Source organism: Anser brachyrhynchus, assembly GCF_964034855.1.
Source record: "Anser brachyrhynchus genome assembly, chromosome: 4".
Lineage (NCBI taxonomy): Eukaryota > Metazoa > Chordata > Aves > Anseriformes > Anatidae > Anser > Anser brachyrhynchus.
In genome coordinates this window covers 12,174,146-12,189,394 of record NC_137698.1, presented here as the reverse complement: position 1 = coordinate 12,189,394, position 15,249 = coordinate 12,174,146, and the positions used below count along the sequence as shown (strand labels likewise).

Genomic DNA, 15,249 nt, shown 5'->3' with positions numbered 1-15,249 from the left:
GGGGTCCCTGCGGCGGGGGGGTCCCCGCGGGGGGGTCCCAGCAGGGCTCCCGCGGGCTGCCCCCTGCCCCCTTCCCGCCCGCCGCCCTTCCCCATTCACAAAAAAAAAAGCCCCGGGAGGGAAGATGGCCGGCGCGCGCAGCGGGCCCTTTTTCTTCCTTTTTTATGAATGGAGGCGGTGACGTCGCCGCGCCCACCCATCCGGGCGCGTTCCGTCCATTCAGGCGCCCGGCGCGGCGCGGCGGGGCGGGGCGGGGCGGGGGGGTAGTAAAGGTGCCGCCGTGCCGGGGGGTGCGGGGACAGCGCCGCCGCCGCCGCCACCGCCATGGTGGCCACCGAGGGGCTGCGGGAGATGGAGGGCAGCGCCCTGCGGCGCCTGGTGGGCCGCGACGAGGCGAGCCCCGGGCCCGGGGGAGGCGGCCCCGGGCGGTGCCTGGTGCTGGACTGCCGCCCCTTCCTGGCGCACAGCGCCGGCCACATCCGCGGGGCGCTCAACGTGCGCTGCAACACGATCGTGCGGCGGCGGGCCAAGGGGGCCGTGAGCCTGGAGCAGATCCTGCCGGCCGAGGGCGAGGTGCGGGCGCGGCTCCGCGCCGGGCTGTACGCCGCCGTGGTGGTGTACGACGAGCGCAGCCCCCGCGCCGAGGCCCTGCGCGACGACAGCACCGTGGCGCTGGTGGTGCGCGCCCTCCGTCGCGACTCGGCGCGCGCCGACATCCGCCTGCTCGCAGGTACCGGGGGAAGGGGGATCAAAAGGGGGGGGGGGTGGGCCCGCTTCTCGGCCCCCCGCTTCTCGGCCCCCTGGCCCGGGGGTCCCCGAGTGTCCCCCCGGGCGAGCCCCCGCTCCCCGAGCTGCCAGGACCACGGGGGTGGCGGCCGGAGGGCGCAGCCGGCCCGGCGGTGGGGTCCCGGGGCAGCTGGAGGCGCTGCCGCCGCCCGCTGGGGTGGGAGGCTCGGGGGAGGCGCAGGGTGAGGCGGCCAGGGCTGAGCGACCCCGTGCTGCTGCCCAGGGCTGATGCTCTCAGTCCCGGGGGCGAGGGGCGAAAATCCATGAGCCCAAGGTGCAGCAAATGGAAGAGGGAGGATCTCCCCCTCTTTGTGCGAGTTCATCCCCGGCTTGATGGTACAGAGAAGATACTTGCTCCTACGCACGCAAAAACCCACCAAAAATCAAAAACCCGCTGTCATGCCAATGCCCCCTTGCAGGGGGGAGACCCCTGGTGTTGCCTCTGTGCTCCTTTTGCTACTGCAGCTGCAATCAGGGCTTCTTCCCCCTCTTCCTCAATGCTCTCAGCATCAGCATGTATTAAATGAGGTGCTGTGAACAGTTGGAGTTGCTGGTCCTGAGAGTTGCCATAAGATTATTTAGGGGAGGAGGGTGCTCAGCTGGATTCCTGGATGAGCTCTGTTTTGTTTTGTATTTTATTTTAAATTTATTTTTTTTTACAACCTTAGAGTTAATTTATTCCCTGGTTTACTTACAGCAGGGGCGAGAATGCATATACACAGAGCAGCAGATCCATTAAGAGGGTTGATAGATGGAGGAGCTAACATTTCTGTTGTGCTAGCTACAGTAAAAACAGCAGGAGCTGTTCTAAGGCTGCGATACGATGTGCTGCTGAGGGAGTGCCTGCACAGCGAGTGCTCACTGGGGAACGCACTTTTGGGTGCTCTGCCATGAGCTGTCACAGTACTGGGAGCCGTGCATGTGGCAGGAAATGCTGTTCTTCACGGATGGCCTGGGTCAGTTGAAGGCTTCTGGTGCCTCCATTGTTCTCGAGTGAGGTTGTTTGGGGTTCCTGATCCTGTATTTCTAAGGAATAAAACAAACAAACAAACAAAAATGTTGTTTTGAGGAACAGGCTCTTAGAAGCTTAGTCCTCGCACCAGAAACCTCCTGCTCACATGGAACTACTTGAATGATCCAGCTTGCTCTGATTTCGTAATACCCATGTTAACCTAGCATTGTGTGTGTCTAAATGCAAATTTACTGGGTTCAGGACACAGAAAACCCAGATCTGTTGTATTTAAGCCAGGTTTCTGCTAGGTTCCCTGATAAACAGCCCAGCTAGGTGGTGGTCGATGATGGGCACCAGTGCTGTGTGGTCCCTGGGGAGGGGATCCTGCGGAGGCCTGCAGACCCTTTTGCACGTACAGCCGGGCATCTCGTGGTCAGAGGTGATAATGGGGAGCAGCCCCAAGGGAACTGCACAGCACTGGATGGAGCTGCTGGACGTGGTGCTTCACTGATCGGGCTTTTAGAGAGAGACGAGAAACGTTCAGGAGAAACCCTTGACTTGTTGAAGGGGTCACGTTGCCTATCCAAGGAGGAAGCTCATTTTCCCACATGACCTTGGGCAGCTTCTCCATCTTCTGATGGGGTGACGGCCACGAGAGCGGGATCTGGTAGATCCAGGAGAGGGTATCTGTAATGGACACTTGTTTTTTGGGTGCTCCTCCAAGTCTAACCAACAGGACTGCAAAGCACTGTCAGTTTCTGGAAACGCAGCCACTGCAAAGTGCCCCGCTCATAGGAGCGGGTCAGTGCACGTTTAATGGTGTATATGCATTTTTCTGCTTTAAGGGACCAAAATCCTTCCTTGTGGAGGGGAAGGAGGCCACAAAGGACATTGAGGTGCCGGCTTGGTCTCTAGCTGCCAGAGGATTCCTGGGTGGCTTTGCTGGATATGCTTGCGTCTAGCTGTGCGCTGATATTCTCATTCCCGTTGGTCTTTCGAAGATCCAGCCTTGATCAGTGCACTCTTACAGCTAAGGTGTGGTAAGGAATACGTGTCCTTCTACACGTGCTCTGACAAGCTCAAACCTGCAAGCACAGACCCCGCAGTTGGGGGTGTCTTCAGCATCTGTCCTGGAGCACGGGGCTTTGTCCAGCTGGATTCCGGCGGTGATAGTACAATACCCAGTTTCTCTTGGTTTTTAGGCTCAAGATCAGACTCTACAAGGATGTCAGGGTTGTTGATTTGATTTGAATGACAGCAGGATATTTCCCCAGAGGTGTTTATCTGCAGCCAATACCGCAGTTTCCCTGTCCCAGGAAGCCAACAGGTGGCAGCTCTGTTTTGCCTGCCCATTAGGAAGATCAGAGGTCACCCCTGCTTATCTCCTTGGCAGTGGGTCAAAGCAGCAAGATGCTCTTTCACTTGCATGCCTCGGGAGGCAGTGGACATCTCTCTCTGGAGAGCAGCTGTGCTGTGGTGTTAGCACTGCCATACCCAGATGGTGCCAGAGCTTCCCTAGCCTGTTGTTTTGCTGGCTCTGGGATGGAGGGTTTGGCTGGGACAGCGGAAAACCTTGATTTTGGGAGGGTTTTGTGGCAGAACTACCACTTCTGAGAAAGTAGAAAATCGAACGGTCTGTAGTGTGGGAAGCCACTGAGGTCAGGATGTTGGCAGCAAGTCTGCTCTCCATTGTCTTCGAGAGCATTGTCCTTGGTTGGAGGATGAGGATGCCTGTCTGTAGGGGGCTAAACCCTGGGGCGTAGACTTTGGGCAGCCAGGAGCATTGAAGAGCCGTGGCCCATGGGAACAGCTGGGCTCCAGGGATTCCCCCCTACCTGCCAGGATCCCGGTTGCTCACCCTGGGGCAGGAAGCCACGATGCATCACTGTAGCATCATCTAGTGGCGAAGGGCATGCTGAGGTGCATCAGCTCCAGCTGTACTGTTCGGTGGTGCTGTGAGCGCGGCCGTAACACTTCTGGTCTCTCTTCTTGCAGGGGGTTATGAGCGTTTTGCCTCAGAGTATCCTGAGTTCTGTGCGAAAACCAAGACCCTGAGCAGTATTTCACCCCTCAGCAGCGCCGAGCCCCTGGATTTGGGCTTCAGTTCCTGTGGGACTCCCCTTCACGACCAGGTAGGTCCAGAAACCCCATGTGCAGTGGGTTTGCCCGCTCCCCGGTTGTCTTCCCTCATGGCAGTCGGGTCCTGCTTCAGCCTCCCTGCTCTTCCCCAGCCGAGACCCACTCGTGGCAGCAAGCTGCCTGCCTCTCCTCCCCTGGGAACACGTGGCGGTGCTCCCGAGGCCAGCCATTCTGTGCTCCCTGGAGAGCAGACAGGTCCAGACCCCACTGATCCTGGGAGGGGGAGCTGAGGTGGGTTTAACTGCTCTGAAAAGGCAGCACGTGCTCCTTCTGAAAACTGGGCCCTGCTGAGGACGTTGGATCAGGAGCCAGCTTCCTGCATTGCTCTGGGCCTACAAAGCCATCCGGTGTTGTGTCCTGCCCACCGCTGTCCTGCGCTCACGTGTTGTTTTCCTCTCCAACAGGGTGGCCCCGTAGAAATCCTTCCCTTCCTCTACCTTGGCAGCGCCTACCACGCTGCGCGGCGGGACATGCTCGACGCGCTGGGCATCACGGCGCTGCTGAACGTCTCCTCCGACTGCCCCAACCACTTCGAGGGGCACTACCAGTACAAGTGCATCCCCGTGGAGGACAACCACAAAGCCGACATCAGCTCGTGGTTCATGGAGGCCATCGAGTACATCGGTGAGTGCCTGCTCGGAGCAGCTGCGTCCGTGTGGTTTTCCACCCCACGGTGGGGTTCCTGCCTCAGGGACCTGGAGTTTTTGGCTCAGAGGCCAGGCCAGTCGCTCCGTCGGTGGGAGGTCTGCTGTCACCTGCATGTTGGCCAGGGGCTGGGCTCGTTCAAAGGGTGTCAGCCTGACGTCTCCCTCTTGCCCTGCAGACTCGGTGAAGGAGTGCTGCGGCCGGGTCCTCGTCCACTGCCAGGCCGGCATCTCCCGCTCGGCCACCATCTGCTTGGCTTACCTGATGATGAAGAAGCGCGTCAGGCTGGAAGAGGCCTTCGAATTCGTCAAGCAGCGCCGCAGCATCATCTCCCCCAACTTCAGCTTCATGGGGCAGCTGCTGCAGTTTGAGTCACAGGTGTTGGCCACCTCCTGCGCAGTGGAAGCTGCCAGCCCCTCGGGGACATTGCGGGAGCGGGGCAAGGCCACCTCCACCCCCAACTCCCAGTTTGTCTTCAGCTTCCCTGTCTCTGTCGGCGTCCACGCCACCCCCAGCAGCCTCCCGTACCTGCACAGCCCCATCACGATGTCACCCAGCTGTTAGCTCAGGGTCCGAGGCCAGCCAGGCAGATCGGGGAGGCGTGGGGAGGGCAGGCGAGCAGGGAGCCCTGTAACGTTAAGCAATAGTGCTGGACACTGCCGTTCACCCCGGACTCGATGTCTTTTTCATAGAGAAATTTCTTACCTCATCTCATCTTTTATTGCTTTTTATGTCTTGAAAGCATGGAAGTTGTGAAAGCCACAAACCCTGACATGGGCCAGGCGCAGTTTCGGGGGAGGAAAAAAATAGTACACTGGGTTTCCTGAAGTGCCTGGTCTTCATCTCTTTCCACCCCTCTAATACTGTATTAAAAACACACCTCCCCTTCCATCCCATTTCTACCCCTACCTTATTTGGGTTTTCCATCTGGGTTGAAAAGGGAGCATACATTATTTCTATTGCACAGGACTCTCCTCCTTGCACGGAGACACAGGTGCATGTGGTAGGCGTTGCTTACCTGAGTTAGAGCAACAAGCGCTGCTGCTGCTGCAGGCAGGGCTTCAGGGCGAGCAGGAGCGGTGACGCAGGAGTGCCCGCAGTCAGCCTCACCTCTGGCAGCGCATGGAAGGGGCGCTGCAAGAGCTGGCAGGCAACCCGGGTCGCTGTCTGAGCCCATTCCTGGGGGAAGAGCAGTCTCTGTGGCTAGGAGTCCGGAGTCTTCCAAGAGAGCGTGGAAGGGGAGATGCAGCGCTAAGTGATGTGTGGGTTTTGTTGTTGTTTTGGTTTTGGTTTTTTGGCCACTGTGTCTCTGTGGGTCTCTGGTTCCCATACAAATTGTGCCAAGCCTCCTGTAGTTTAAAGAAGAGAAAGAAGGGGTAAGGGCAGCAACCCAGGCTGTTGATTACTCTGATTGCTGTCCTCCATCTCTTGTTTTCAAGATTTCCCCACCCCATGACCAGTGCATGCCACAGGCCAGGCTCTTTGCACAGCATTCATCCACCTGCGCTGGACTGTAGGGTCTCGGTCACCTGCGCACCTCTGCTTGTGGCCCAAGCCCAGGAAATGCCGTGTCTTCAACCCACATGTAGCCTTACCTCTTTCCCCCTCAGCCCAATCCAACGTTAAGATGCCTGTGTGGCTGGTGTACATATGTATGGTTTTGTTCCTTTTATTTTATAATTATTATTTTTGTTTTTTAGAAATCAACTTTTTATTTATTGCCTGAGGGAGGGAGAAAACAAATTGTTTGGAGAAAATAATAATAAAACAGTTTTCAACAGTTGTGTCTGGAGCGGGTTTGTCCGAAGGCCACTAGGAGCGTCTTGAACAGCAGTTTGTGCAAACACTCAGCTTTTACAGAGCAACTGTTAAAAATGTATTTATTGAGTTTTAAACTATTACAAGTATTGCAGATCAGACATTTAGCCAAGCACATTTATAATTCAAACTCAGTTGTTACAACGATGTTACCTAAGGTCCACCATGTAGATAGGCTGAGAACCTGCCCGTTGTCTTCTTTTAGAGAGAGGGTAAAGGAGGAAATAAATAAATGATATCCCAGCTCCAGGCAATTGGTAACCAAGAGAGGAAATAAAAAAGGCTAGTTATGAAGACAAGTTATATAAAAAAGTCTAAAAACTCAACCCCCAGGTACACTGCTGCTTGGGTTGGCAGAAGGAGCGATGAAGATGCGTAAGCTCACAGGACTGTGGCAAGGGAAAAACAAAGAAAATACTTCAATTTCCAAAGCTGAAGCAAGTAGCGCAGATGTTAAGAAGAAACAGTGTCAAAAATTTACCTTGTAATAGAGATCTCTAATCAAGCTACATTAGTAACCAACTTAATGGAACCAACACTAGAAATTGCCGCCAAGAGGTTCAGTAAGATAGAACTAGATATATCACAGCCAGTCGAATAATATGCCATCGGGTTTTATGCGTTAACAGGAATGCATGTGTTTCTTGTTTCCTACCGACTCAAGGGCTCATTTACCTTCCTCCAGGAGTTTCAAGCAGCATATGCTGTCCTCTGATTCTCTAGGTTTTGTATCTGATATGCGTTCAGATTGGTGGGGACACTGCCACTCTGTCTCTGTGCTCTGAAAGATCAGGAGAGCATGCTCCTGACTATGCCGAAGGCACCGCCTCTGACCATCAGTGGGTTCAAGTCTGCCACGGTTCCCAAGTCGCTCGCTACCTGTGAGTGAACTGAATCCACGCTTTGCCACGTCTTACCCAGGAGGGTTGCAGCATAACCTAAAATGACTGAAACGTGCATGGGATACACATCCTTCTGGATATCTGCGCTAGATTTTCAGAGCAGCATGGAAAGGGAGAATCGTAGAATCCCATTAAAAATAAGTTCACACACTTCCTGATCTTCAGCTTCTGAGAATGATTAGCCATGTTAAAACTAATCGGCCTATTTTGAGGTTGGGACCCATCCTTTTTTCACATCTTTTGGAAAAATCTGTCCCTGGATAATTTCTCTTTGTAGTCCCTCATGGAAATTCTAGGTGGTGCATGTACAGGAGGTGTTCCTTCACAGAAGGGATGCAGGAGACTTTCTGAGAAGATTTGGTGCTATCTAAGTAGACAGGCTGTGCAGTGGCACGACATGTCAGCACCCCTCAGCACCTCACACATTCACGGGGAGCAGGTATCTCCTCCGCTTATGGCTTCAACGAACAGTTAGAACGGGCTGGTTTCCAGAGCCAGAGCACCCTTCTCAAGAAGCTATTCAGATTCACATAAAACACCTATTCTGTGCCCGCTGCCCACCAAAGACAGCAACGCAGAACATCTTGGGAGGCTTTCTTATTGTTTCAGTGTAAAATTTTGCTTTGGGGTATTCCATTATCAAAGTATAGAATTTTGCAGGCAACATAAATTCCTGCTGCATAACGGAGTGGAATTTGATCACATCACATGCAAACATTCAAAACACAAGAGGTCAGAAAAAAAAACAATTCTCATTGCTTGGACTAGAGAACAGTAGTGGCTGCAAAACTATGAAACTAGTACAATGGAGTTGTAAAATGGAGTTTCATGGAGCTGGGATCACAATAAGATCGGCATATGGATGGAAGGATGAGAAAATGATACAATTTGCTAAGGTACTGTATTCTGTTTTTAATTCCAACAGCATTTTCATTGACAGCATTCAGACTGCAATGTCACTGCACCGAGTACCTAATGCCTCTGTCTCATGGAAACAGTTTCAGCAATGGAGAGCAAGAACCTCCTGTCCTCGCTACATGGTGAAGTATTTTTCTGTTTTGCCTACAGAAGTCCTGTCACGAACTGCACAGATGTTTCAAAGCATTTCCCCAGCAGGACATGGACAGATCAACTAGGCAACTGTCTCCTTCCCCAGCGTACACCAGATGCTGTCCCATGGGTAACAGCTCTTCCTGGAGTCAGTGGGAGGTGCCCAGCCCCCCAAGCCTATGAGATGGCTCAGCCCAGTGTGTTCCTGCATCCTCAGTTCCTACTGTGACTCTCCGCTGGTGACCCAGTGCTGCAAAGGAGCACCCCCGTATCAGTGGACTGCCCTCTTCAGGAGGGGATGGGGCAACCTGCCACACCCCATTCTCTAGAAGAAGGAGGCTTCAAGTTAATTCCCTTGGCTAAAGCAGCAGCAGCAACATCTGCACTGTAAAAGCCTGCCAGCTGCAGCTCTACCATCAAAACCACGATCAGGTTTTTCATGGGGAACTTTAATACCAATAGGCAGATCCTCACTTTGTTTTAAACTGTAGAAGGAACTACAACAAGGTACACCAGCAGAGGCACACGCTGCTCCTGCGCAGTCTTCTATGCCACACAGTCTCATCAGAGCTGGTTTTCCTCTGTGTCTGGCCACAAACAGAAAGGAGATCATGCCATTACAAAACAAAAGCCACTGCAAAATGATTTCCTCACGCAGCACCTTTACTCTGCACAGAACACCAGATACGTAACACTGGCAGTTCAAAAATACTGAACAACATATTTTTATCCTCTAGAAGCTGAAGGCTCCTGAAGAAATCCAGATGTAGTTCAATTAGCACACAGGAAGCAACAAACAAGAACAAAACCTGGTATGAGCATGGTGGGTTTTTTGTTTTTAGGTTTGTTCTTGTTTTTCAAAGATGTAAAGCTTTGAACTTCCACACCCACACTGACCGTTTTGCTCACTTAAGCAGCACAATTTTTTACCATTTAAAACTATGTCTAATGGGGATGGTGAGCAACACTCACTCACACCACTATCTGAAACCCTAGTGTAGATAGGCACATCCCCCCACTCCATTATTAACTAAATTAAAAACAAACCCCAAACTTAAATGATGAATACAAATCTTCAAAGCCTAGTGGTGATCTTTCCAACCCTAACACTATTAAACAAGTAGCCAAAATACAAGCATCCGATTTTATCAATGATATTTAAAAGGACGTCTAGGCTAGAGCCTGGCTTGGACTTCAAAGCTACATATTTCATCAGGTCACAAAATGAAGTGGAAACCATAAATCCAGTGCCAGCTCAATAAAAATAAAATCCAAAGCTCAAGATCTGCTAGTGTATTGCTATTTCTAAGGTTTTCTTTATAGATATTACAAACAGACAATGTGCAGGTAGCCAGACTGCATCAGATGACTAATTTTACAATGGGTGAAATTCCTCTATGAGGATAACCTGCTGCAACATTAATGTCTTAATGCTAAAAATGAAAACTTTGTGTCTTAAAGCTGAAAGTGAAAAGCTCTTCAGGTTTAAGTCTGTTTTGTCCAAACACGTCAGCAAATCCCACTTGCAGGGAGCACGTTTTTGTAAACTAAAAGCACACTATTCTGTCATTTCCTTGCTTAAGGGGCGATAAAGCCTGAATGCATGAACTGGATCATCAGTTATTCAGCAGTGCTGGTTGACAGGGAAATGTACAGCCTGTTCAAAGGAACATTTTATCTCCAGTCATTATGTGCTCAACACTGAAACACATGACATTGGTTGTTTAAAACAACAACAACAACAAAACAACCAGAAAACAAACTAACATGGCTTGATTTTCAACCTTCTCTGAAGTTGTAAAAACAACTCAAAAAAAGAAATTGATCTCCACTTTTGGTAAATCTATATCCTTCATGAGGGAGACTTATGAAGTTGTTTGGTGCTCTGCTATGCAATGATTAAAAATAACTTTCTCCTACCCAACAAAATAAACCTGGGAACTTGCATGGAAGGGGATTAGGATGAATAAATCCTAGCTTTGCTCTCTCGTACACCTGTAAACAAATCCACTTGCTAACTTATTATTATTATAAGTTTGTTCTCATCAAAATGTAAAAGCCATGTTTTAAAAAAAATCGTAAATCACGAGTTGTTCAACTCTGATGTCACACAGATGTGACGCTAAACTGCTGTAACGCTCTCCCTTACTGGTCTGAAACCCAGTTACTAGGTCTCAGTAAAGAGAGGAATGAGACCCAGACACATTCTTGTACATGCAACCTTCTGACTTTTCACCATCTTCCAGCAAAACCATATGCCACTGTAACTGGGGAACATTTCACGAACCGCACGTACTTAATAGCAGCCTTGTGAAATGTTCTTTTAGAGATACCAGGGGAGGGCACTGACCTGCTATATGAAGTTCTTTCAAGTACAAGAGTTGTTTTTTTACACTTCCAAACACTTCCTATGGGTCACCCCTGGAAATTTACACAAAGCAGCAAATTGACACGATTTGTTTCCATTCCGAAGTTCCACTCACTCATTAGTACTGTTTGCTCAGAGATGTGCAAAAAACCCTATATTGAAGAACTGGACCTAGCCCCTTCTCAGATGAAATTCATATTACATTTTTAATGGTTTTAGTCAACTTGACTTTGTGCAAAATATCTTTAAGAAGGTTCTGGCTCAACTTCAGAATACAAAAGGAAAATAAATAGTTGACTAACATCTCTTGAAAACATAAAATGAGTGCTGCATGCTGAAAAGAAAATTACGGGCTTAATGCAATTTATCTGCAAATAAAATAACCAAAACAGTAGTGTCTGAACTTTTAACATGTGAGATGGCTGTGAAAAAGATTTCTGTTTGCACGTTTCCAAAGTCTAGATCAAAACAACATTATTTTACACATGGTAACTGCAGAGACTAGGAGCCTGAGATATATTATTAAAAGGCAGTCTCTTGTAAACCTTCCTCAAAAGGAACAGTAGCAGTTGAGTATGCAAGAGTTACTCATACCATATTCATCAAGACAGCAATGCTTTATAAAAGACATACAGCTTATTTGCAGGTTAAGAATTTTATGATACTGATATTGTGAAACACACATCCACCCAGTCCAAGATTGAATTCATATCCTTCTTCACTGATCTGTAGCTACTAGGTCTTTTGCTCTGCTGCTGTTGCTGTCTGTGAGGGAGCTTCTGGTTTCACAATCTGGTACGTAATAAGATATTCCGGGTATGCCTGAAATAAGTCAAGAAAAAATATTGTTTATGCAAGGGTATACTCAGCAACTTCACATTCTGGATTTCATTAAACAATGACCTACGTGGAAGAACAATGCAAGAATCAGCTCTGTGTTCAAAGAGCAAAAAAGAAAAAGGTGATTTCAAACCCAGACAGCACTTAGTGCTGAGAACAGTGGGAACTGCTCAATGCAGTTACCTTAGTTAATGTGCTACTAGAAATAAAGATTTAAATATTTCAGAACCTTCATGAAATGCAGCAAGGGCAAATGTGAAGTCTTGCACCTGGGATGGACCGAGCTCAGGGAGCACCTTCAGTTGCTTGCAAATAAAATAACTGCAAGCCCAGAGAGGGGGCTAGGACTGCCTCAACTTTGTCCTTCAGGATTCTCCCTACTGAGGGAATTTTCTTGTCTTTCCACACTGGGTTTGTGTATGACAAAATGGAAATATGAATATGAAAAGACACGTGTGATCCCAGCATGCCTCCTTCCCCCCTCAGAGCGATGGAGCAGCAGCGAGGGTCATGGAATCATAGAATCATAGAATATCCCGAGTTGGAAGGGACCCACAAGGATCATCGAGTCCAACTCCTGGCACCGCACAGGTCAACCCAAAAATTCAGACCATGTGACTAAGTGCACAGTCCAAACGCTTCTCAAACTCCGACAGGCTTGGTGCAGTGACTCCGTCCCTGGGGAGCCTGTTCCAGTGCGCGACAGCCCTCTCAGTGAAGAACCTCTTCCTGATATCCAGCCTGAACCTCCCCTGTCACAGCTTGACACCATTCCCTCGGGTCCTGTCACTGGTCACTAAAGAGAATAGGGTCCCACCGCCCTGTGCCAACATGGACGTGTGAGCTGTTTTGCCTCTTCACTTAGGCGATCCAACAGTTTTTATTTTTATTTTTTTTCCCCAGATAGGTTTCCAGCCAAGCAGCCACTCCTCGCCAAAGCGCACAGGCGAAGCCTGGCTGCTGCGCCTCCGGTGGGTGCTCGGGAGGACGCTCCTCACGCCCCCGAGCACCGGCGGGTCACCGAGGCATGGCACCACACCTCATGGCAGCCGCTCGAGGGCTGAACTGAGCCCGAGGACCTCCGGGCGCCCCTCACAGGGCACTTCCCCACCACCTCAGTGCCGGCGGCAGGACACCCCTCCCCGCTGTCCCCTCAGAGCCGCAGCACCACCTCCTCACCACGCCCCGCCAGCCCCGTGCCCCTCCGCCGGCACTACGGAACCTTTTTTTTTTTTTTTACTGCTGTTAAAGATAACAAAAATGTTTTTATAAACACATAAACATGAGGAAAAGGCTGAGGAGCTTAATGCCTTCTTTGCCTCAGTCTTTAGTGGCAAGACCAGTTGTTCTCTAGATACCCAGTACCCTGAGCTGGTGGAAGGGGATGGGGAGCAGAATGTGGCCCTCACAATCCACGAGGAAATGGTTGGTGACCTGCTACAGCACTTAGCAAGTCAATGGGGCTGGATGGGATCCACCCGAGGGTGCTGAGAGAACTTGGCAGAAGAGCTGGCCAAGCCGCTTTCCATCATTTATCAGCAGTCCTGGCTATCGGGGGAGGTCCCAGTCAACTGGCGGCTAGCAAATGTGACACCCATCTACAAGAGGGGCCAGAGGGTGGACCTAGGAAACCATAGGCCTGCCAGTCTGACTTCGGTACCAGGAAAGCTCATGGAGCAGATGATCTTGACTGTCATCACACAACACTTGCAGGGCAACCAGGCGATCAGGCCCAGTCAGCATGGGTTTACAAAAGGCAGGTCCTGCTTGATCAACCTGATCTCCTTCTATGACAATGTGACACGCTTAGTGGATGAGGGAAAGGCTACGGATGGGGTCTCTACCTCGACTTCAGTAAGGCTTTCGACACCATTTCCCACAGCATTCTCCTCAAGAAACTGGCTGCTCGTGGCTTGGACTGGCGTACGCTTCGTTGGGTTAGAAACTGGCTGGGTAGCTGGGCCCAAAGAGTTGTGGTGAATGGAGTTAAATCCAGTTGGGGGCCGGTCACTAGTGGAGTCCCCCAGGGCTCAGTACTGGGGCCAGTTCTCTTCAATATCTTTATTTGATGGTCTGGATGAGGGGATCGAGCGCACCCTCAGTAAGTTTGCAGATGACACCAAGTTAGGTGTCGATCTGCTCGAGGGTAGGAAGGCTCTGCAGGAGGATCTGGATAGGCTGGACCGATGGGCTGAGGCCAACTGTATGAAGTTCAACAAGGCCAAGTGCCGGGTCCTGCACTTGGGGCGCAACAACCCCAAGCAGCGCTACAGGCTGGGAGATGAGTGGTTGGAAAGCTGCCTGGCAGAGAAGGACCTGGGAGTACTGGTTGATAGTCGGCTGAATACGAGCCAGCAGTGTGCTCAGGTGGCCAAGAAGGCCAACAGCATCCTGGCTTGTATTAGAAATGGTGTGGCCAGCAGGACCAGGGAAGTGATTGTCCCCCTTTACTCGGCTCTGGTGAGGCCACACCTCAAGTACTGTGTTCAGTTTTGGGCCCCTCGCTACAAGAAAGACATCGAGGTGCTTGAGCGAGTCCAGAGAAGGGCAATGAAGCTGGTGAGGGGTCTGGAGAACAAGTCTTACGAGGAGCGGCTGAGGGAGCTGGGGTTCAGCCTGGAGAAGAGGAGGCTACGGGGTGACCTTATCACTCTCTACAGATACCTTAAAGGAGGCTGTAGCGAGGTGGGGATTGGTCTATTCTCCCACGTGCCTGGTGACAGGACGAGGGGGAATGGGCTAAAGTTGTGCCAGGGGAGGTTTAGGTTGGATATTAGGAAGAATTTCTTTACTGAAAGGGTTGTGAGGCATTGGAATGGGCTGCCCAGGGAAGTGGTTCAGTCACCATCCCTGGAGGCCTTTAAAAGACGTTTAGACGTAGAGCTTAGTGATATGGTTTAGTGGAGGACTGGTTAGTGTTAGGTCAGAGGTTGAACTAGGTGATCTTGGAGGTCTCTTCCAACCTAGATGATTCTGTGATTCTGTGACTAATTCCTTGTAATCCTTCTGGAAGGTAGCATGGAGAATAAACAAGAGGGGTTAGAGATGTGTGCATAGCCTGAGGGCTATGACCTCATTGGCCTTACAGAGACATGGTGGGATGGCTCACATGACTAGAGCGTTGAAATGGAAGGTTACAGGCTCCTTAGGAAGGACAGGCAGGGGAGAAGAAGAGAGGAAATTGCCCTTTATGTCAATGAGCAGCTGGAGTGCATGGAGCTCTGCCTGGGGATGGATGAGGAGCTGACAGAGAGCTTATGGGTTGGGATTACAGGGAGGGCAGGGACACGTGACATCTTATGGTTGGACCAGATGCCCCTGGAGGTCTTTTCCAACCTTAACGATTCTATGATTGTGCAGGACTGCTACAGGCCACCTGATCAAGAAGGCCAAGCAGATGAGGCCCTCTATAGGCAGCTAGAAGCAGTGATGAGTGGTGTTCCTCAGGGGTCAGTATTGGGATCGGCACTGTTTAATATCTTTGTTGGAGACATGGACAGAGGGATTGAATGCACCCTCAGCAAGTTGCTGACAACACCAAGCTGTTTGGTGTGGTCAACAAGCTGGAGGGAAGGGATGCCATCCAGAGGGACCTGGACAGGCTTGAGAGGTGGGCCCATGCAAACCTCATGAAGTTCAACAAGGCCAAATACAAGGTCCTGCACCTGGGTCGCAGCAATCCCAAGCACAAATACAGGCTGGGCTGTGAATGTACTGAAAGCAGCTCTCAGGAGAAGGACCTGGGGGTA

General features: G+C 50.8%; 2 protein-coding genes across 6 annotated transcripts in view; one reads left to right on the top strand and one right to left on the bottom strand.

Moving 5' to 3' along the window:
• Positions 1-266: 266 nt before the first annotated feature.
• DUSP4 (dual specificity phosphatase 4) lies at positions 267-6,302 on the top strand. The gene is made up of 4 exons (XM_080588844.1): positions 267-730; positions 3,734-3,870; positions 4,282-4,501; positions 4,701-6,302. Exons 1-4 carry the CDS (start codon positions 325-327, stop codon positions 5,084-5,086), a joined length of 1,149 nt encoding a protein of 382 aa, XP_080444970.1. The 5' UTR covers positions 267-324; the 3' UTR covers positions 5,087-6,302.
• An 83-nt stretch (positions 6,303-6,385) lies between these two features.
• The window catches only part of TNKS (tankyrase), a 119,771-nt gene continuing 110,907 nt past the window's right edge, over positions 6,386-15,249 (bottom strand). For all 5 annotated transcript variants that reach the window (XM_080588842.1, XM_080588838.1, XM_080588839.1 and 2 more), the window contains one exon: positions 6,386-11,482. In XM_080588842.1, the coding sequence (XP_080444968.1) occupies positions 11,396-11,482 (87 nt within the window). In that variant the 3' untranslated portion in view covers positions 6,386-11,395. The remainder of the gene's footprint in view (positions 11,483-15,249) is intronic.